The following is a 24574-nucleotide window of genomic DNA, read 5'->3' as shown; positions in this document are numbered from 1 at the left end:
GCCATTTAGCAGACGCTTTTACAGTCGTGTGCATACATTTGTATGTATGGGTGGTCCCGGGGATCGAACCTACTACCCTGGCGTTACAGGGGCCATGCTCTACCAATTGAGCTACAGAGGACCACATCAAGGCAAAGGGTGGCTATTTGAAGAATCTCAAATATAAAATATATTTTGATTTGTTTAACACTTTTTGGGTTACTACATGATTCCATATTCCATATTATTCTACAATGTAGAAAATAGTAAAAATAAAGAAAAACCCTTGAATGAGTAGGTGTTCTAAAACTTTTGAACGGTAGTGTATATACCCATAATCTTTTAAGAATATAACTTATAAATGCCTCATGAGCTTAGTTCAACTGTCACACCATCAGAACCCAAAATATAACCTCCAATGTTTGTTAACAAGTATATAGTATGTAAACAAACACTGTATAGCCTCAAAACATGGTTAAAACTATCATTTTGATATCATGGATGGTGAGTCCTTGCATCCATAGCGCTGTCTATAGAGTGTGGTTACATTTCTCCAGGCCCATCCCTCAGCTTTTTACCAAAACCACTTTGTTATTGCTTTAATTAAAGATTAGAGCTTTAAAAAGTTCCAATGCAGTCATTTTTATCTCAATATCAAATCATTTCTGGGTAAAAATTAAGTACCTTACTATGATTGTTTTCAATGGAAATTGTCAAAAAGAAACAAAAATAACTTCTTAGCAAAGATTTATCAAGCAATACTTTTGCTAGGACTGTCTGGGAGTGTTCTGAGTGGGGAGGGGAAAACTGAAAACTAGCTGTTATTGGCAGAGAGGTCTGGAACTCTTGTATTGGTCTATTAACTAATTTACTGCCTGGTGATATCACCAGTCAGGCCAAAACTCCATCCCACCAAAACAGGCTGACATTTTTGGCGGTCTTTTCAAACAGCTCTTACATTAAAACTACACTATCATAATTTTGTATAGTATTATTCCAACCTCATAGTGTGGACAAATATATAAAACACAGGAACATTTAATTTTTGACGGCACTGGGCCTTTAAAGCTCTCCTGCAGTATGACAAGTGGGCAGAGCATCATGGTTTATTTATTTTACCTCAGGGCTCCACAAACATGACGATTCAAATCGCAGAGAGCCTCAGTGAAGCGCTAGCAAGAGACACACTAGCCATTTAGCGTTAGTGATGACAGGTGTAATGAAGTCATGTGTTTGCACAGGAAAATTTCCACAGGTTGCCTCGCTTAGCGAAGTCCCATTCTCCCAGCCATGTTTATAACTTCACCTCCTGCGGTGGGCCTCGAGCGGCAAGAAAACAGGACGGCCTCACAACACTCAGTGTTTTTAGACTCAACAACTTACCCCACTGTTGGAACGTTCCTCCCGTTGGGTCTGATACACAGTATAAGCCTACAGTAGGTTCTGACAAAGAAGGAAAATACTGTGTTAAACCTACTCTGTGTAGAATATTTGTAAATTCAGTATCTCTTCTTTTGATTATTTAGGGAATAACTTTGTACTTTAGAAAATTGTCTTTGTAAACCTATACTAAATAGCACTTGACAAAAAGTTACCAAATAGCACTTAGCCTAAATGCTAGAGGAAATATCGACCTACAGTGTAAGAGATAATACAGCGTAAAATCAAGGAATCATTGCACCTACATCTGGGTTAGTGGGGATACTATCGTACATCTGCATTGCATTAGACAACCTCTTCACCTAGCACACGGCTTTACCCTACTTCTCTCTCTCTCACACACACACACACTCTCCCCCAGGGACAACTACCATGTCTGCTTTCAAAACCAGACTTCAAAAGAACTCCAGGGAATCTTAAGCATTAAACCTTGTTATTTTCCCTCCACAATCTCCCTTTATCCCCACCACAAATCCAGCTCTTTTAGTGGCAATACTGTCAGTGAAATGGATTGGATTTCAGTCAGCTAACAAACCGTTTCATGGCGGCATTTTGATTTCATAATAGGGAAATGGAGATAGAGGGGGAGTTTACGAACGCGTCTCTCTCCGGAGGTGAGTGTTAGCTTTGATAGTGGGGGGCTGGAAAAGAGTCCCCCATCTGTGTTCACTCAGCCCTGTGGGAAGTGGTTGGCTCTCTTTCTCTCTGGCCTGGCTGCTTGCTCACAGCTCACACACAAAATAAAAGATGTGAATCTGTACATGTGAAAATACAAGAACACGTATCCCATAGTTAAAATAATATTGTACTATGGCACTAGTAATATTGTTAAGTTACAATATATTTTCTATGGACCGAGTGTCATGTTTTTTATTATTATGGGAAAAGAGAAAATAAATACTAAGTGTCCAGGTTACATAGAGCCTCTTGGTTTGACTGAGAGCTCCTCTCACAGGCTGTTGTTAGAGTGGAGGTGGTAGGAGAAGCTGTGTCAGAGTGGAGGTGGTATAGGAGAAGCTGTGTCAGAGTGGAGGTGATAGGAGAAGCTGTGTTAGAGTGGAGGTGATAGGAGAAGCTGTGTTAGAGTGGAGGTGATAGGAGAAGCTGTGTTAGAGTGGAGGTGGTATAGGAGAAGCTGTGTCGGAGTGGGGTGAGTATAGGAGACTCTTCTTCTCCTCTCTCTCTCTCTCTCTCTCTCTCTCTCTCTCTCTCTCTCTCTCTCTCTCTCTCTCTCAGCGGTGATGCTGCTTAGCTGGAGGCCTGACACTGACAAGATGCCTCCTGCTCCATTACACACACACACACGGACATTGTATATACACAGAGACACGTGTGCGCGCACACACGCCATGTGCCAAAAAATACACACGTCATGTACACACACACAGCCTGTCTAGCCCTGTCCTCTGAGCTGAAATGATGGTGTGACGCACCCACGGAACGCTGACACAAACAAAGGAGATAAATGTCAGCCAGATGTAAGACTGGGGACCTGATCCTGTGACACGGGGACAAGCAGCAGCCTGGGTGACAGGACCAGCCTGGGTGACAGGACCAGCCTGGGTGACAGGACCAGCCTGGGTGACAGGACCAGCCTGGGTGACAGGACCAGCCTGGGTGACAGGACCAGCCTGGGTGAAAGGACCAGCCTGGGTGACAGGACCAGCCTGGGTGACAGGACCAGCCTGGGTGACAGGACCAGCCTCACAGTGAATACAATAACCCAGCTCAAAAAGCTCCAGGCATGGCGGCTATTTTTTATCATTCCAACACAGAGTTCATTCTGCAATGGCAGCACCTCCACATTAGCATACCTACCCTATTCCTCCACTGTCCCAGCAAGCAAGATGGCCGTCGTCCAGACCTGGCCAAACACCTGCCAACTACGCCACACTATGGCAAAGTCTAGAAACAGCCCCTGGCAGACGTATTAGGCCAAGTCTAGAAACAGCCCCTAACAGAGGCATTAGGCCAAGTCTAGAAACAGCTCCTAACAGAGGCATTAGGCCAAGTCTAGAAACAGCCCCTAACAGAGGCATTAGGCCAAGTCTAGAAACAGCCCCTGGCAGACGTATTAGGCCAAGTCTAGAAACAGCCCCTGGCAGACGTATTAGGCCAAGTCTAGAAACAACCCCTAACAGAGGCATTAGGCCAAGTCTAGAAACAGCCCCTAACAGAGGCATTAGGCCAAGTCTAGAAACAGCCCCTAACAGAGGCATTAGGCCAAGTCTAGAAACAGCTCCTAACAGAGGCATTAGGCCAAGTCTAGAAACAACCCCTAACATTTCTTCAACAACTGATGAGTAAACAGTGCACTAAAATACTTAAAGGGATGGGTATATAGAATAACATAACTGAAGATATGATACTTTGGTAAGATTAAACAAAATGTCTGAATTGCTTTTATTATTCTAATATGTTACCAGTCAAGTAGAATGACAAAGTGATAGTTCAGCTTCAATCAGAATTCGACTGTACTCAGAATCAAAGGCAACAAATGTACTGACAGTCAGTGTACCTAATTAGTTTATTTGAACCTGTTCAACATCCAAATCCATAATCTATCTTGGAATTCAATTACTTCTCTTTGATTGTGTATAATAGTCTTCAGAATTCTAAGACTGAGTTTTTAAAACATCAAAGAAAACTCATTTGATGTGACTGTTTTGGATATCTGAGGTAGGAAGGACAAAGTGAGCAAAATACACCTCAGTGATCCTTCAATTACTATGTCTGGTTCAGTGCACTAACAAACAAAAACCACACAGAATTGGGCAAATTACCAAACACTAACTGACATTCCTCACTGAAACTGAAAGGCATGTAATGAAGTGGTTCTGAAAACAGTAGTGAAATTGTAAGTAGTGCAACCATTTACTCAGAGCCTGGGGACTGGGGCTGAATGCATTCTACACACCACTGCAGAATCACATGCTGTCTGACCTCTCTCTGCCATGGCAAACTGCCTAGCAGGGAAACAGAGAGGAGGAGTGTGTGTGTGTGTGCGCGGCTACAAATTGGGGTGAGTGTTCAAAGCCTGTACCTCTCGCGCCCACGCACACAGAGACACACATGCAATGATAATGAAGCCTGTTCCTAGCGAAATTGAATTCTTAACGACCACATCCACCTTCACAGCCGCGACAGTAAAAACTATATTTTCCGTTGGTGAGGAGGAAGGGGGGGTTGATAAAGGAGAAGGCAGGAAAGACAGCGGGGCTGCTGAAGATTCACACAACATTACAGAAACAGAGAGAGGGAAAAAATAGCCTGTCTCCCATATATCCACTGTGTGTATGTGTCTGGCAGGAAGGCTTTTCAGCATATAAATATTGCATTACCGCACAAGGAAACGCAGGCATCAGTCGGAGTTTCCGGCCTCACTAACAAGGAGAGGAGAGCCACTCTGGAGGTCAGCTCTAGGAACGCTATAGGAACACAGACAGAGCCACTCTGGAGGTCAGCTCTAGGAACGCTATAGGAACACAGACAGAGCCACTCTGGAGGTCAGCTCTAGGAACGCTATAGGAACACAGACAGAGCCACTCTGGAGGTCAGCTCTAGGAACGCTATAGGAACACAGACAGAGCCACTCTGGTGGTCAGCTCTAGGAACGCTATAGGAACACAGACAGAGCCACTCTGGAGGTCAGCTCTAGGAACGCTATAGGAACACAGACAGAGCCACTCTGAAGGTCAGCTCTAGGAACGCTATAGGAACACAGACAGAGCCACTCTGGAGGTCAGCTCTAGGAACGCTATAGGAACACAGACAGAGCCACTCTGGAGGTCAGCTCTAGGAACGCTATTGGAACACAGACAGAGCCACTCTGGAGGTCAGCTCTAGGAACGCTATAGGAACACAGACAGAGCCACTCTGGAGGTCAGCTCTAGGAACGCTATAGGAACACAGACAGAGCCACTCTGGAGGTCAGCTCTAGGAACGCTATAGGAACACAGACAGAGCCACTCTGGAGGTCAGCTCTAGGAACCCGCTATAGGAACACAGACAGAGCCACTCTGGAGGTCAGCTCTAGGAACGCTATAGGGAACACAGACAGAGCCACTCTGGAGGTCAGCTCTAGGAACGCTATAGGAACACAGACAGAGCCACTCTGGAGGTCAGCTCTAGGAACGCTATAGGAACACAGACAGAGCCACTCTGGAGGTCAGCTCTAGGAACCACCCCAGCTATAGGAACACAGACAGAGCCACTCTGGAGGTCAGCTCTAGGAACGCTATAGGAACACAGACAGAGCCACTCTGGAGGTCAGCTCTAGGAACGCTATAGGAACACAGACAGAGCCACTCTGGAGGTCAGCTCTAGGAACGCTATAGGAACACAGACAGAGCCACTCTGGAGGTCAGCTCTAGGAACGCTATAGGAACACAGACAGAGCCACTCTGGAGGTCAGCTCTAGAACGCTATAGGAACACAGACAGAGCCACTCTGGAGGTCAGCTCTAGGAACGCTATAGGAACACAGACAGAGCCACTCTGGAGGTCAGCTCTAGGAACGCTATAGGAACACAGACAGAGCCACTCTGGAGGTCAGCTCTAGGAACACAGACAGAGCCACTCTGGAGGTCAGCTCTAGGAACGCTATAGGAACACAGACAGAGCCACTCTGGAGGTCAGCTCTAGGAACGCTATAGGAACACAGACAGAGCCACTCTGGAGGTCAGCTCTAGGAACGCTATAGGAACACAGACAGAGCCACTCTGGAGGTCAGCTCTAGGAACGCTATAGGAACACAGACAGAGCCACTCTGGAGGTCAGCTCTAGGAACGCTATAGGAACACAGACAGAGCCACTCTGGAGGTCAGCTCTAGGAACGCTATAGGAACACAGACAGAGCCACTCTGGAGGTCAGCTCTAGGAACGCTATAGGAACACAGACAGAGCCACTCTGGAGGTCAGCTCTAGGAACGCTATAGGAACACAGACAGAGCCACTCTGGAGGTCAGCTCTAGAACGCTATAGGAACACAGACAGAGCCACTCTGGAGGTCAGCTCTAGGAACGCTATAGGAACACAGACAGAGCCACTCTGGAGGTCAGCTCTAGGAACGCGCCCCCGCTATAGGAACACAGACAGAGCCACTCTGGAGGTCAGCTCTAGGAACCTCTCGCTATAGGAACACAGACAGAGCCACTCTGGAGGTCAGCTCTAGGAACGCTATAGGAACACAGACAGAGCCACTCTGGTGGTCAGCTCTAGGAACGCTATAGGAACACAGACAGAGCCACTCTGGAGGTCAGCTATAGGAACCCGACAGAACCCCCCGGAGGTCAGCTATAGGAACACAGACAGAGCCACTCTGGAGGTCAGCTCTAGGAACGCTATAGGAACACAGACAGAGCCACTCTGGAGGTCAGCTCTAGGAACGCTATAGGAACACAGACAGGAAAATCCCAAATGGAGACCAATTTGTTTTATAATAAGTCATATCAACTAATATAACGCAATGAAAATCCCTGATAAAAGCTACATGACTTGTGGTTATGCCGACTTTATTCTTGAAGCCATTACCTAATTACACACTAGGTAGCTATTCATATTGTAACATATGAATGTCTGACTACTTAGATCTTCTTATGATGCGTTAGTTACATAAAGACAAACACACTCTTTCTTCCTCACATTACACACACACACACTGTGGAACCTCTGCTGACACACAAATTGCAAGTGTACACGACCCGGCTCATGGTCAGTCAATACAAATCAATAGAGCACTCAGCTCCACTAAAGGAGAAATAGGAGCTAGCTTTGTCTCTGCATAGATCTCCTTTAACCATGCCAGATTAGAATACCTGCCCTGCGATCGCTAACACAGCGCTAAAGCAGGCTAAACTAGGGAATGGAGTGAAAAATCTGGCTTTTATTAAGCGCTTGGATCGATCCAATCTATTTGGCGGGGTAGATTGTGGGTGTGCTGTATGGGGCAGTATGGGGCTTGGGGTGTCCTAGGCTATGAATTAGCAGTGAATCTGAAAACACACACGACAGAGAATGTATGCAGAGTGCGTGTAGAAACATGTGGGACATTATGTTCATCTATTTTGTCTAAATAACTTGATGTGATTATAAAAATACTTTGTCAGCAACTGTGGGGTGAATATATTTTTTAAGCGGAATGAAATAGTGTAGCCAACACAGCCAACAGTCATCTCTCCATCTTTAGTTCTGTCTGTCTATGATGAAATAGTGTAGCCAACACAGCCAACAGTCATCTCTCCATCTTTAGTTCTGTCTGTCTATGATGAAATAGTGTAGCCAACACAGCCAACAGTCATCTCTCCATCTTTAGTTCTGTCTATGATGAAATAGTGTAGCCAACACAGCCAACAGTCATCTCTCCATCTTTAGTTCTGTCTATGATTAAATAGTGTAGCCAACACAGCCAACGGTCATCTCTCCATCTTTAGTTCTGTCTATGATGAAATAGTGCAGCCAACAACAGCCAACGGTCATCTCTCCATCTTTAGTTCTGTCTATTCCACAGTTCTCCCCTTAGTGTCTATGATGAAATAGTGCAGCCAACACAGCCAACGGTCATCTCTCCATCTTTAGTTCTGTCTATGATGAAATAGTGCAGCCAACACAGCCAACGGTCATCTCTCCATCTTTAGTTCTGTCTATGATGAAATAGTGCAGCCAACCACTATCGGTCATCTCTCCATCTTTAGTTCTGTCTATAATTAAATAGTGTCTTCCTTTTTTTTTTTTAAATTAAAAAGTGTAGCCAACGGTCATCTCTCCATCTTTAGTTCTGTCTATATACTGGGGGACACATACAGTAGTATACAACATCTAGCTACAACCTACCGTGGTCTGCAGTTGTGAGGCCGGATGGACGTACTGCCAAATTCTCTAAAACAACGTTGGAGGTGGCTTATGGTAGAGAAATTAACATTTCATTTTCTGGCAACAGCTCATGTGGACATTCCTGCAGTCAGCATGCCAATTGCACGCTCCCTCAAAACTTGAAACATCTGTGGCACTGTGTTGTGTGACAAAACTAAACATTTTAGAGAGGACTTTTATTGTCCCCAGCACAAGGTGCACCTGTGTAACGATCATGCTGTTTAATCAGCTTTTTGATATGCCACACCTGTCCGAAGGATGGATTATCTTGGCAAAGGAGAAATGCTCACTAAAAGTGATGTAAACAAATTGGTCCACCAAATTTGAGAGAGAAATAAGCATTTTGTGCATATGAAAGTCTCTCTCAGCTGATCTGAGGAGGGTGAGGGAGGGAGGAGGGTGAGGGGAGGGAGGGGGAGGGCGGGATCAATAAACCACTGCAGTTTAATAAAGGGAAGGATTGTTATAGTCAAACAAATGACTTGCCTGTAAGCCGCCTGATCAAATGAAATCGTATTTGTCACATGCGCCGAATACAAAATACAACGCAGGCCCTAAACCGACAATGCAGTTCAAGAAAGAGTTAAGAAAAGATTTACTAAATAACCTAAGGTAAAAAAAATGATAAAAAGTAACAATAAAAGAACAATAACGAGGCTATATACAGGAGGTACCGGTACCGAGTCAATGTGTGGGGGTACAGGTTAGCGAGCTTACATGAATGTATGACCGTGTAACTAATGGTTATGGATGATGACTGGCTGGCAGTGTCATGAAAACAAAACAGCGCCCGTAACATGGACTCTTAACAGCGTGATGAAACTTTGTTGCTCCTTGCTGAAACAAGCAAATGAGTCTTCGGTTTGCCTAGGCAACGCCCCCACAATGCAGCAGCAGCACACATAGAAATATAATGAATTTATCGGCTTGGAACCTCTAACCCTGGCAATTTGCCTGGTAAACTAATGGGTACACTCGCAAAGGCTGCCTGGTATTGTGATGCAATAATTTCCATGGTAATGTAGAATGTTCATTCAAATGATGCTAACTGATGCAATGGAATGTATTTTTTGAAATGTCAGTTGAGTTGAATCAACAAATCACAGCACATATTTTAGTTCCTGCCTTTGCTCCCTATGGGTAAACTTGCAATGGCCGTCAATCCAGCCATTATGCAATCTTTGACTTGAATGGGATGACCGTTCTATTCATTCTATTTATAAGGCAGCACATGCAGTCAGGAGCGGAGGAGAGGAGAAAATGTGCTTCGTTTTTTTTAAAGTGGCAAATTACCGTCATCCAAAATTCCATGACCATCACAGCCCTACATGAATGCTTGCTGCACAGTGGTAATAACTGGCAATTATGTGACTAGAAACCTACTCCTTCCCTCAATCACTCATAAACACACTCGACTGTTCTCTTTCTCTCAATCAAATTCCCTTTTTTCCTGTTCTCTCTCTGTCTCGCTCTCTGTCCTTAATAATAAACACACCCCGTACTTCATTCCTTACCTTGTCATTAACTCACTCACAACCCTGTCCATACTGACTTATAACGCCTTTATACATATTTAATGCAAATACATATCCCATACATAATGCAAATACATATCCCAAACATAATGCAAATACATATCCCATACATATTTCCCTCTTCTCACTTCCTCACCTCCCCCTGTGCATCCACTCCTCCTCTCACCTCCCCTGTCCATCCACTCCTCCTCTCACCTCCCCTGTCCATCTACACCTCCTCTCACCTCCCCCCTGTCCATCTACACCTCCCCCTCCTCTCTCTATTCTACCTCACTTTGGTGCGAAAAGTGCAAATCAATCCCAGAACAACAGCAAAGGACCTTGTGAAGATGCTAGAGGAAACAGGTACAAAAGTATCTATATCCACAGTAAAATGAGTCCTATATCGACATAACCTGAAAGGCTGCTCAGCAAGGAAGAAGCCACTGCTCCAAAACCGCCATAAAAAAAAGCCAGACTACGGTTTGCAACTGCACATGGGGACAAAGATTGTGTCTTTTTGGAGAAATGTCCTCTGGTCTGATGAAACAAAAATAGAACTGTTTGGCCATAATGACCATCGTTATGTTGGGAGGAAAAATGTGGTGGCTTGCAAGCCGAAAAACACCATCCCAACCGTGAAGCACGGGGGTGGCAGCATCATGCTGTGGGGGTGCTTTGCTGCAGGAGGGACTGGTGCAGTTCACAAAATAGATGGCATCATGAGGAAGGAAAATTATGTGGATATATTGAAGCAACATCTCAAGACATCAGTCAGGAAGTTAAAGCTTGGTCGCAAATGGGTCTTCCAAATGGACAATGACCCCAAGCATACTTCCATAGTTGTGGCAAAATGGCTTAAGGACAACAAAGTCAAGGTATTGGAGTGGCCATCACAAAGCCCTGACCTCAATCCTATAGAAAATGTGGGCAGAACTTAAAAGCGTGTGCGAGCAAGGAGGCCTACAAACCTGACTCAGTTACACCAGCTCTGTCAGGAGGAATGGGCCAAAAATTCACCCAACTTATTGTGGGAAGCTTGTGGAGGGCTACCCGAAACGTTTGACCCAAGTTAAACAATTTAAACGCAATGCTACCAAATACTAACTGAGTGTATGTAAACTTCTGACCCACTGGGAATGTGATGAAAGAAATAAAAGCTGAAATAAATCCTTCTCTCTACTATTATTCTGACATTTCACGTTCTTAAAATAAAGTGGTGATCCTAACTGACCTAAAACAGGGAATTTTTACTAGGATTAAATGTCAGGAATTGTGAAAAACTGAGTTTAAATGTATTTGGCTAAGGTGTATGTAAACTTCCGACTTCAACTGTAAGTATGGTGATAATATCATGAGGTCCCTGGCAACTCCCAGCCCAACAATACAGTACAGTAAATCCCCTGCCTGTTTTATATTTTGTTTTATATGTAATGTAAGTGCTTTAATATGTTTGGACCCCAGGAAGAGTAGCTGCTGCCAATGGGGATCCCTAATAAATACAAAATACAAATACACCGCGGTTCTAGGGAGCTGGCTAGCCACAGCGCTAGCGACGTTACACTAACTCCCATTACCTAACATGGGAAAACAGCCGGCTACGGCTAAATGGCTAGTGTGACGGTAATGGAGAGCGATCCACACACTCCTTAGTATTTATTTACACTGCTCGTAGGATGATACAGTATTTAGGCTATACGCTAGTCCTGTGTAGCGTCTCTACTTTATCCTCCCTCTCCTCCTCCTGAAAGGCTACACTGAAAAGGGGCTTTTATTTATGGCTGCCCTATGTGTACCTCTCTGCACACACACACACGCACACACACACACACACACACACACACACACACACAAAACACACACACACACACAAAGATGAAAGGGTGGTCACACAGCCTCCGACACATGATTTTATGGCCCTGAAAAGGTTGAGAAGGTGAGAGAAGAAGACTGAACAAAGGGAAAGATTCCTATTCATATAGTCCTGGTAGTCAGGGTCACACAGTAAGCCTTTAGCGGGGCTCAAGGTTTAGGGCATTTCCCAGATGTAGGTTATCCTGTTTCCCTGTTCGACGCGATTAGGTCACTCCAGCTACACTGAACCAAAAATAAAATAAAAAAAGGAATAATTCGATTGTAAAAGTGAAAAATAAAAGACAGTGATTTGTTGCCATTGTCTAGTCCCCTCCCACACACACTGACGTCAGAACTCACCCGCTTTACAGGGGTGGTAGAGATGCAGTCACAGATGTTTTCACTGTCACGATCGCATCCGGGGAAATAAGACAAACAGCAGGTTAATTAGAGAAGGGTGGTTCTTCACAAAACTAGATTAAAAAAAAGATGATGATTTGGGGGGATTTTCACACAATGTAATCCATAGAAGAGTACTATGGAGGAAGGATTGTTCACATATATATGACATTTGTATCTTAAAGCATAATTGAGAAAATATCAAACATGAATATTGAAAATACATAATTTTTGATTTGCCACATTTTCTATATATGGTTGAACATAATATACTCTACGGGCTTATCAAAGTTCCAGAATGGGATCTCTGCTAGTTTTAAAGTTATGGGCCATTTTATAGAGAAATTGGCATAGTAGTCAATGTAACCAATCACAGCCCTCCTTTTAATTGTATCATTGCACATCCTGCAAATCACCAGCATTTTCACATTCAATCTGCTAGTAATGCTTACAAATTGGATCATAACTCTAAAAAGTAGCAGAGATCCCACTCTGAAACTTTGGCATGCCCGTAGTAGAATATATTATGTTCAACAATATATACTGAACAAAAAATATAAAACGCAACATATAACAATTTCAAAGATTTTACTGAGTTAAACTTTTTATAAGGTAATCAGTCAACTGCAATAAATAAATTAGGCCCCTAATCTATGGATTTCACATGATTGGGAATACAGACATGCATCTGTTGGTCACAGATACCTTAAAAAAGGTAGGGGCGTGGATCAGAAAACCAGTCAGTGTCTGGTCTGACCACCATTTGCCTCATGCAGTGTGACACATCTCCTTCGCATAGAGTTGATCAAGCTGTTGATTGTGGCCTGTGGAATGTTGTCCCACTCCTCTTCAATGGCAGTGCAAAGTTGCTGGATATTGGCGGGAACTGGAACACGCTGTCATACACGTCGATCCAGAACATCACAAACATGCTTAATGCGTGACATGTCTGGTGAGTATGCAGGCCATGGAAGAACCTGGACATTTTCAGCTTCCAGGAATTGTGTACAGATCCTTGCGACATGTGGCCGTGCATTATCATGCTGAAACATGAAGTGATGGCGGCAGATGAATGGCACGGCAATGGGCCTCAGGATCTCGTCATGGTATCTCTGTGCATTCAAATTGCCATTGCTAAAATTGAATTGTGTTCGTTGTCCGTGGCTTATGCCTGCCCATACCATAACCCCACCGCTGTCCACAATGTTGACATCAGCAAACCGCTCGCCCACACAACGCCATAAACGTGGTCTGAGGTTGTGAGGCCGGTTGGACGTACTGCCAAATTCTCTAAAACGATGTTGGAGGCGGCTTATGGTAGAGAAATGAACATTAAATTATCTGACAACAGCTGTGGTGGATATTCCTGCAGTCAGCATGCCAATTGCACGCTCCCTCAAAACTTGAGACATCTGTGGCATTGTGTTGTGTGACAGAACTGCACATTTTAGAGTGGCCTTTTATTGTCCCCAGCACAATGTGCACCTGTGTAATGAGCATGCTGTTTAATAAGCTTCTAGATATGCCACACCGGTAAAGTGGATGGATTATCTTGGCAAAGGAGAAATGCTCACTAACAGGGATGTAAACAAAATTGTGCAAAACATTTTAGAGAAATAAGCTTTTTGTGTGTATGGAACATTTCTGAGATTTTTTATTTCTGCTCAAGAAACATTGGACCAACACTTTACATGTTGCGGTTATATTTTTGTTCAGTATATATATATATATAAAAAAATGCCAAATCTAAAAAAATATATATTTTCAATATTCATGTTTATATTTTCAAATGTTCATACATTTATGTAAGAAATGTGTTATTGAAATCAAAATATTACTCATATTACAGATATTCACATTCCTACAAAGGACCCTTTAATGGATTACATTGTGAAAATACCAAAACTCATGGTATTTTTCTGTTCTAGGAATCACCCAAACGCTCTTTCTCTGGAGCCACACACACGTGTACACAAAAGAAAATGCTTCAGGTTTTTTTTTACGACAATGATTTAGCTGGTCAACATAATGGCTGACATAATAGAAAAGAAACAGCTCAAAACCTCTGTGGTAAACCTCCACAGGAACCATGGGAACAGGGAGCCGACGGAAACCCCCCCACCACCAAACCATTCTAAATAAACCTTAACCTAACCTAACCAAAACAACAAGGATCCCCATTCCTCATGGTTAAAACCTTAACCTAACCAAAACAACAAGGATCCCCATTCCTCATGGTTAAAACCTTCACCTAACCAAAACAACAAGGATCCCCATTCCTCATGGTTAAAACCTTCACCTAACCAACACAAAACAACAAGGGGCGACAGGTAGCTTAGTGGTTAAGAGCGTTGTGCCAGTGACCGAAAGGTCGCTGGTTCTAATCCCCGAGCCGACTAGGTGAAAAATCTGCCGATGTGTCCTTGAGCAAGGCACTTAACCCTAATTGCTCCTGTAAGTCGCTCTGGATAAGAGCGTCTGCTAAATGACCTAAATGTAAATGTAAAAATGTAACAAGGATCCTCATTCCTCATGGTTAAAACCTTAACCTAACCAAAACAACAAGGATCCCCATTCCTCATGGTTAAAACCTTAACCTAACCAAAACAGCAAGGATCCCCATTCCTCACTGTTAAAACAAAACAGACATAGCTTTCAATCAATCCATGTTTGAAATACTAAAATGTTCAAAGAGCTGTTGGCAGCCTCAGTCATAGCCGTTTGGGGTGGAGTGGTACTGCATTACTGGGCCATACAGGCATTGAGGCATCTCGACATTTAAACAGCATGAAAGGCAAAAGATTAAAGACCCCGGAGAGCACCCGATTGATTCATTATACATCAAAGGGGAATGATAGTCAATCTGCCTCCCTGAAATAAAGCGCTTCCCTCCATCTCATCTAACTAACTGCTCTAGATGTAATGAGAACGTGGGTTAACTTAATACCATGTGGGTTTGGTTGATCACATTTGTGTTTTAGAGGGCAGAGATGGAGAGTAATATGGGGTGAATTGTGTTGTGGTCCAGCAGTGGTTGGCTTTATGGTGATTGTGCTGTAGCCTCCAATCTGTGTAAAATGGCTGGCTGTGGGTTGATGCTGAAGTGGTGCAGTGCGCCCTCTGCTGGTGAGGAGTTGTATATCATTGGTGAGGAAAAGGGGAAAGCCAATTATGTCACTGTAGTAGAGTTGATTCCACCCTAGCCTAGGTCACCAATCTGTGCCTCTCTGGGAAATACCAGTCAAATTACAACAACAACAAAAAGTACAAGTACTCTGAAAAGCTACTAAATGACACTAGCAAGAGTAGTTGTAATGAGTTACTTTACACCTTCTGCCGATCGGTTTCTCTCTGGGACGCCCAGCCGTTGAACACGTGTTTTATGGACTAGTTGAATCAGAATGACCACCACTTGGAACAAGAGCCACTCGGCAGTCAAAAACAATATTCCGGGAGCAGACGGTTTAAAATTCCATAAATTTTTCCAGACTCTCGGTTTGTCCCTTGGAGTGTTTTCTTGGCTGAGAGGGTGGGGAAAAGACTTGAGACGTGTTTGGTGTGTCACGCCAGCCAGACTGAGAGTGTGTCCTGTCTTAAGTGTCTGTGGTTCCTACACTAACCAAGAGAGCATCACATAGCCTTCAGAGAGAGCTAAGTGCTAGGTGTGTCCTAGCATGTACGTACGTGTCCCAGTGTCCAGAAGCGTGTGTGTAGGCAGGTACGCGGTCACACTAACCTGCTCCTTGTATTGCTCCTGAGACAGACAGTCAGTCATGTTGACACAACCCAGCAGGCAGCCGGTGGGGTAGTCTTTAGGAAACGTAGGATCTGGGGGAGAAGAGGGTGGTCGGTGAGAGTCAACAGTATGTTTATATGCATCCTAATAATCTGTTATTCATTGCAGTGTGTGTGTGGGGGGGGGGAGGGGATAAAGAGAAAGTGGGAGATAGAAAGTGGTAGCCTGTGTGTGTGTGTGTGTGTGTGTAACCATGTGTGTACCTCTCTTGTAGATCTGAAGGAACATGTTCTCCACCTGAGTGACCTCTTCAGGGGTGGGCCTCTTGGCTGCAGCTGCTATCCACAGAAGGCCCCGGTGGGACGTGTACCAGCTCCGCCCCTCCACCCTGGACACACATAGTATCATACAATATTAATATGCCATTTAGAAGACGCTTTTATCCAAAGTGACTTACAGTCACACGTGCATGCATTTTTACGTACGGGTGTTCCCGGGAATCAAACCCACTATCCTGGCATTGCATTCGCCATGTTCTACTAACTGAGTTACAGAGGACCATGTTCTACTAACTGAGATACAGAGGACCATGTTCTACTAACTGAGATACAGAGGACCATGTTCTACTAACTGAGTTACAGAGGACCATGTTCTACTAACTGAGATACAGAGGACCATGTTCTACTAACTGAGATACAGAGGACCATGTTCTACTAACTGAGTTACAGAGGACCATGTTCTACTAACTGAGATACAGAGGACCATGTTCTACTAACTGAGATACAGAGGACCATGTTCTACTAACTGAGATACAGAGGACCATGTTCTACTAACTGAGATACAGAGGACCATGTTCTACCAACTGAGCTACAGAGGACCATGTTCTACTAACTGAGCTACAGAGGACCATGTTCTACTAACTGAGCTACAGAGGACCATGTTCTACTAACTGAGCTACAGAGGACCATGTTCTACTAACTGAGTTACAGAGGACCATGTTCTACTAACTGAGATACAGAGGACCATGTTCTACTAACTGAGATACAGAGGACCATGTTCTACTAACTGAGATACAGAGGACCATGTTCTACTAACTGAGATACAGAGGACCATGTTCTACTAACTGAGTTACAGAGGACCATGTTCTACTAACTGAGTTACAGAGGACCATGTTCTACTAACTGAGATACAGAGGACCATGTTCTACTAACTGAGATACAGAGGACCATGTTCTACTAACTGAGATACAGAGGACCACATACATCAGTTTTTACCCCTTCTTCTTTTTAATGGCTAGTCAAAAAGGCTGCCTTTTGGTGCCTTTGACCAATAACAAGGCCAATAGTGATGCTTTTGACCAATAACATAGCCCATTGTTGTTGTGTGTTTTGTTCCTACTCAATGCCTTTGCAGGGCCTATTGTTAGAGTGTGTTATGTACTTCCTGATGACCAGTAGGGATGTTTTTTTACCAATGGCATGGCCAGTAGGGATGTTTTTGACAAATAGCCTGGTCAGTAGGGATGTTGTTGACCAACAGCGAGGCCCATTATTAGAGTTTTCTGTACCTCTTTATTCCTTTGACCAGTAGCGAGGCCCATGGTTGGTGCATGCTGAGGCACCAGCCCCGTCGGCCATCTCCTGCAGCTCTTTGTCCTGCAGCCGGAGTCTGGAGCGCTCTGGGCATGCAGCGCCGTCCCCCTCCGTACCGACAACACCTTTATCCTGGGATCTCCGAGGGCCACTGCCCACGTCCACCCACTGGAGATACATGGAGAGAAGGATATGAGTAGAGATTCACAGAATTATGATGACAAAATGTTTGCAGCTGTAGAGGGATTTACCAAGGTAAATACACACGCCACAACATTATGAGCAAATACTGTGTGTGTCCTACCTTTGGTGCAGCCTGTACTATGTTGGGGTTGACCAGCTCTCGCAGGTGCTGCCGTCCCGCTGGTCCCTCAGGGCGTTGTGGAGACTTCACCTTGGTGCCTGTGTTGAGGGCCTTGACCGTCTCGTCAAACCTAAAAAACACCAAGGAGTGTGGTAATAAAGTTTTTTTAGGTGCCTTGTTTCAAACTATACACACTTTAACCCATCTAGCTGTAACAGTGTAGATACATTAGCAGGAGAAATGAAGTTTACCACTGTGTTGTGAAAGTCTGAAGGGTGTATTAAAAACCTCCTTTTGTTTATGTAACCCGGCTCACAATAATGGCTGGAACGGAGTGAATGGAATGTCATTAAAACATATAGAAACCATGTCTTTGATCCCATTCAGCCTATTGTGCTCCAGCCATTACCACGAGCCCATCCTCCCCAATTAAGGTGCCACCAACCAACCTCCTGTAATGTCCATTGACATGTTCTCAAGTTATTCACTCACTTCTTGTAGTAATGACTGTTACTCTCTCCCTCGTCAAGCACCTGTCGGCCTGCGAAGTCCAGCGTGATCTTCCTGTCCTTCCTGGAGGCGTGGCGAAGCTCCCGTAGCTCCTCCTCCTTCTTTCTCAGGTGCTCGCGCTCGCTAGGCAACAGCCACTGGTTGGAGTCGGTGGCAAAGTAGTCGGACTCGTCATCCAGGACCTGCGTTCGCCGCGTACTGTCGATGTAAACGTGGGGGGAAAGTTATGAAGAAGGTAATGTCACTCCTGTCAGCGGCATATAATGACATAGCCTCCAAATATAATGACATAGCCTCCAAATATAATGACATAGCCTCCAAATATAATGACATAGCCTCCAAATATAATGACATAACCTCCAAATATAATGACATAGCCTCCAAATATAATGACATAGCCTCCAAATATAATGACATAGCCTCCAAATATAATGACATAACCTCCAAATATAATGACACAGCCCCATATATAATGACATAGCCTCCAAATATAACGACATAGCCTCCAAATATAATGACATAGCCTCCAAATATAATGACATAGCCTCCAAATATAATGACATAGCCTCCATATATAATGACATAGCGTCCAAATATAATGACATAGCCTCCAAATATAATGACATAACCTCCAAATATAATGACACAGCCCCCAAATATAATGACACAGCCCCCAAATATAATGACACAGCCCCCAAATATAATGGCATAGCCTCCAAAAATAATGACATAACCTCCAAATGCATCAGGAAGAAAGTATAAAGAATGTGTCTTTAAACAGAGAAAGAGTGAAACCACATTAAATACTATATGCACACTACATCCCAACCTGTTCTTGTCGTATTCCAGCAGTTTGTCTTTATGTTGAAGGGCCTTTTCTAACCCTGCCTTCATCTTAGCCTCTTGGTGTGGAAGATAGTCCCTCTCCGATGCCCCCTCTGTGAGACAGACACACACGGGCACACAGACATTACTATATAATTCAACAACTCTCTACTACGCTACGTAGATAGATACTACTGTTGCCTTGTCTCACCCATGAGTTTCTTGCGCAGTTTCTGACTTTTGTTGGAGTCTCGTTGCAGAATCTCTTGCTCCTCTTTGGTGCATACCTGGTGAATTCATAGAAGAATACGAGAAACCAGGGGAAAATACTTCTGAGAGGCCAAATTGAATTTGAAAGAACTTACTGGGGAAACATACAACAAGCATAAAGTTAGAGGTCAGGTAATTTCAAACTCAGAATGGTCGTTTTCTCACCAGGGTGCCACAGAAGATGCAGGGCCCTGATCCCTCCTGCTCACACACAATGCGTCCGCAGATCATGCAGTTGTTGATGAGGTTGTGCTTCTGGGCCAGACATTCGCAGGAATGACGCCCGGGCAGCAGGATAGCCAGCTTGTCCTGGCCCTCTTTATTGTAGAGGCTCACAAACGTATTCTTCTTCTTCTTCTGTGACGAGGAGCTGCCGCTCTCCTGGGCCTTCATCAGGTCGATGGGAGTTTTCACCACCTCAGGCTCAGGCACTGCTTGACTAACAGCCATCACCTCTTGCTTGTTCCTGCCTTTGCGCTTGGATTTCTTCTGGGAGTCCTTGGACATGTCTGGAGCATCTAGAGAAGCATACGACTGGTTAGCATTCCCTCTCATGCATGTAATTGTTACTGTGTTTGGATAGTCACTTATCAAGGACAGGATGGACATCACAACAGTCTTGAGTCTCACTCGCATCGTACAGTTGGCATACTGTATTAGGAACCATATAGCCTGACAAAAAAATGACTTATAAAATATATTACAACTGAAAAAATAAACATATTAAACAATATGGTAACAGGTCAGTGTCAATGAGACAACAGGTCAGTGTCATTGAGACAAGAGGTCAGTGTCAATGAGACAAGAGGTCAGTGTCAATGAGACAAGAGGTCAATGACAATGAGACAAGAGGTCAGTGTCAATGAGACAAGAGGTCAGTGTCAATGAGACAAGAGGTCAGTGTCAATGAGACAAGAGGTCAGTGTCAATGAGACAAGAGGTCAGTGTCAATGAGACAAGAGGTCAATGACAATGAGACAAGAGGTCAGTGTCAATGAGACAAGAGGTCAGTGTCAATGAGACAAGAGGTCAGTGTCAATGAGACAAGAGGTCAGTGTCAATATGGCAGTTGAAGAAGGCCTCCTACCTGTTCCCGACAGAGAGCTCATGGGGAACAGCCCAGCGCTGTCAGGAGTCAGTGTCTGAGACCGCTGCCATCTGTCAAGGAGTTCATCTATAAACTGCTTCTTCCTTCCGTCAGTGCCCTGAAGGAGGTCCCCAACATACTCTGCAATCTCGTCCGCATTGTCGATGGACAGAATATACCTGTAGAGAGTGAGAAGAATGTCAATGGCATTGATAAGCATTTATAGCTAGCCTAGATAGTAGAGTTCATTGTTGAAATGTTGACCTATGACAGCTAGGCCTACTTTGGTCAACCTTGATTTATGTCCATCTCATAGTCAGTCAGTCAGTCCGTCAGTCTACGCTTTGGCTTAGTAGACCATGATTTTGATGACGTGACATTAAGATATGGCCACCTGAAAAAGCTAGCTAGCTGGCAGGCAAGTGCAAATGGCTGCACATCGAGCTAGCTGAATGAACTGGGAAGATTGACAAGTTCACAGACCTAATAGTAATAATGACGTCGTTGACAATTGTATTAACTTTTACAAGAGAGAGGCAACTGTCAAAAGACAGACATCTAGCAATGGCTAGCTCACTATTTTAAATCAACATTTAGTTAAGGTTAGCTACTTACTGGACTATGTCTTCACTGGCCTCCAAGCCAAAGTTGTGGTGCAACTGGTCCACACACCATCGAAGCAAGGCATCCGACATTATGAAAGATAAAGCAACTTTAATATGGCAATTTCAAGATAAGGATGTTACCTACTCTTGTTGTAGCCGGTTGAATAACAAATGCGCACGCAGAGTGCAACAAATAATCCCTTCCCATCAGAAACAGTGTACTGATGGAGACTGAAGGTTCCGCCTAACTTTTACAGAAAAGTATGTCAATGACTACATAAAAACAAAACATTAGAAAATGTCAGCATATCATCAATTCACACGTAAGGTGAACATTTCCACTATACAGTACAACAACAATTTACCACCCCATCTTTATTACAGCAAGTCACGTCCCTCTTCTGCCTATAAGCTTGATTCAGCATTACGGTCACTAGGTGGCAGTTTAGGAATAGACAAAACCTCTGTGAGAATGAACCATATAGATGTATTGAGATTGCAACGTTGTATCTGCCCCATTATGGCGTCTGTGAGAGTAAGGGCTACTTCTATGAGTCGGTAAACAAACTGAAAGGGTGCATACTGCCACCTGGAGTGTGTTATTTGAACGGGTATAAAGTCAAGGTTGGCAATTTAATGCCACCTGCAGTTATGGAATGTTTGCTCACGAGTATAATTATTTGGCTGATCCCTCCTGAGGACCTGGATGGAATTATGTGATCCTTCCTTTACCCATAGGAAGTCCTACCCAGTTGACTACTTAAAAATGTTGAAAGTCCTGAATGGCGCTGCCCATTTTTAAACAGGCTTTTGGGCTCTAGAGCCCTCTATACATCTCTGTGGAATGAACATCTCAGTGAACTGGTATCTCTTGCATGCAATAGGTATTCTCAATCCAAGACCTAGGGCATGTGGGAGCCTGGGAGGCAACGTGTCTGCCTACAGAGACTATGCAATAGGCATAGCCTACTTTCCATGAAAGTTGAGTTAGGTGTAATTAAATACGCTAGAAATTAGTATGTAGAGGTCTAGCTCGCATAAAGTTAACCGGAGAATATCAAATAGCCTCAAATAATGTAGTTTTAAAAATCTGCCTTTACAAATGTTTATACAGTAAGTAACTAGGCCTATATAAATGCCCTAATCAGAAAGATTTTTCAGAAGTTTGTCAGTCGTAGATCCACCTATGACTCAATCTGAAATCAATAGACACAATTCCAACTTCATCATTGTCCTTGCAGGGAGAATAAAACTTTATAGGCACGTCATTGTTATATAGTAGATAACAAATACTCTTTACAATGTATTTTATGGACCATAGTTCCAGTACTTCAAGTCTGATTTGTTCAACATTATACTGCCAGCATGATTATGGAAAGGGGTGCCAAAATACTAAGTGGGATGTGCCTATGCATTATTGCAGCGTTAAATTATCCAGTGCTCAAATTCTCTTTTGATAACAAAGATTTATTTAAGAAATGCGTGTTAGTGGTTTGTCACACTCAGCATATATTTAGCACAATCCACTTAGTTTCCTTCTTAGCATAATGGCTCTGTTGAATAAGCTCCAAGTGAAATCTTGACTATCTGCTGTGCTTGACTTGGACTGAAATAGGTGCCAATACTAATGTTGGGTGCCGGTACTCTTTATATTCAGGTGCAGGAGCTCCACAATACTTTTAGGCTAATATTCTATAAGAGGAACAGGAGCTCTGCAATACTTTTAGGCTAATATTCTATAAGAGGAACAGGAGCTCTGCAAGGCTAATATTCTATAAGAGGAACAGGAGCTCTGCAATACTTTTAGGCTAATATTCTATAAGAGGAACAGGAGCTCTGCAATACTTTTAGGCTAATATTCTATAAGAGGAACAGGAGCTCTAGCAGTAGAAACATGTATATGCCGGTACTCAGCTCCGGTGAGCTCCTGCCCAAGTCAAGCTCTAACTATCTGACAAAGGGGGTTTATATTTAATAAATCATGTGCTGCTGGCTACAAATGGCATCCCAATGTTGTAAACAATGGCATTTTAGAGCTGTATTTCAGAATCATTATGCTCAGTCTGATTCTTAAAATGGATTGCAATTGAAAGAAACACAACAGCGTTATAGCAATATGTTTCCATCCTATGTATTTCAAAAAGTGGATAGCCAACAGCTTTATCCATTCATAATCATAACATTGTAAAAGTAGCTTAAAGTAAGATAAAGTTATTATAAAGTACATGCCATATCTTACTGATAATTATTTTGTTGCTCTTTAATACCCATGTAAGCAATGACTACATTTCTGAGGGGTCACCATGTCAGGTTTGCTGCTGCTGTTTGAAGACAATATGGATATTATATGTTGTGTAGGTGATCGTGTAATAAAGTGTAGGCTCTTTTTGATGAACGGAAGTGCTGAAAGTATAGTAACATTAACTGTAATATACTGCGTAAATATTCCACATACTTAGTAAATGATCATGAAACTGTCATTAAATCAAGACACATTGTAGTTCACACCTAGAAAAAAAAAAATAATAATAATAATAATAAGCCATTTAGCAGACGCTTTTATCCAAAGCGGCTTACAGTCATGTGTGCATACATTTTTTGTGTATGGGTGGTCCCGGGGATCGAACCCACTACCCTGGCGTTACAAGCGCCGTGCGCCGTGCTCTACCAAAATACATTTATTTGTGAGAGTCCACAAATCATAGATGATGTGGCACACATACTTGATAATAGAATAGAAGAAGAAGAAGCTTCAATCAAAACAGGTTCAATTCCATCCATGTGTTTTAGAGTTTTAAAAGGGGGAGAGATTATTGCACCACAATAATCAGTCCTCAAATTCCATGTACAGTATCTACAGTAAAACTGTCAAAAATAACAAAGCAAAAAAAAAAGGGGGGGCAACAAACCCTTTTTTATAAATGTTTCTGGATGTCTTTGACTGACATTTGCACCCGACTAACTTATGTCCATCATCCATTTCAGTTGATATGTTATGAGTTACAATTCGTATAATATGTTTAGAATTGGCTAAACGTACAGTATGTTACGAATTTGCAAAAATGTACAATGTGTTACGAATTTGCAAAATGTATGATATGTTTACGAATTCCAATTTGTTGTGGCTAACGTTAGCTAGGCTAGGGGTTAGTGTTAGGGGTTAAGGTTAAGGTTAGCTAACATGCTACGTAGTTACAAAGTAGCTAAAAAGTAGTAAGTAGTAGTTTCTTTCTAGTTTTTTGAAAAGTTTCTAATTAGCTAAAATGCTAAAGTTGTCTATAATGACATTCGAACATACAACCTTCGTGTTGCTAGACGTTCGCATTATACTACTAACATCCACCCTCCTTTTGTGTTTGCCTTATGTAACCTTCTGTCTTATCTAACCACACCAAACCTAACATATCGTACCAATTTGAGTGTCCCGGATTTACATTTACTCTTACGTCTGCTCTATTAGATCAAGCTGATGGAGGACACATCTTCTAGTGATGATTTATAAGTCCAAGCACTACATTGCATAGAAATGATCAGTAAATAAACAAACAGGAAATAAAATCAGTTTAAAAAATGTACAGGTACAAACATAA

The 24574-nt window shown here is 43.1% G+C and overlaps 1 protein-coding gene across 1 annotated transcript in view; it reads right to left on the bottom strand.

Moving 5' to 3' along the window:
• The window catches only part of LOC121548161 (activating signal cointegrator 1), a 65611-nt gene extending 44467 nt beyond the window's left edge, over nucleotides 1-21144 (bottom strand). Inside the window, 11 exon segments of the mRNA XM_045209999.1 lie at nucleotides 15792-15883; nucleotides 16055-16179; nucleotides 17359-17419; nucleotides 17422-17551; nucleotides 17688-17817; nucleotides 18180-18395; nucleotides 19027-19135; nucleotides 19234-19309; nucleotides 19458-19810; nucleotides 20380-20558; nucleotides 20995-21144. Coding sequence (XP_045065934.1) covers nucleotides 15792-15883; nucleotides 16055-16179; nucleotides 17359-17419; nucleotides 17422-17551; nucleotides 17688-17817; nucleotides 18180-18395; nucleotides 19027-19135; nucleotides 19234-19309; nucleotides 19458-19810; nucleotides 20380-20558; nucleotides 20995-21074 — 1551 coding nt within the window. The 5' untranslated portion in view covers nucleotides 21075-21144.
• Between the last annotated feature and the right edge of the window lie 3430 nt (nucleotides 21145-24574).

The sequence above is a fragment of the Coregonus clupeaformis genome, chromosome 32 (assembly GCF_020615455.1).
Source record: "Coregonus clupeaformis isolate EN_2021a chromosome 32, ASM2061545v1, whole genome shotgun sequence".
In the NCBI taxonomy this organism is placed as follows: Eukaryota; Metazoa; Chordata; class Actinopteri; order Salmoniformes; family Salmonidae; genus Coregonus; species Coregonus clupeaformis.
Note: the sequence above shows the minus strand (reverse complement) of the source record. Positions and strands in the feature narration are given on the sequence as shown.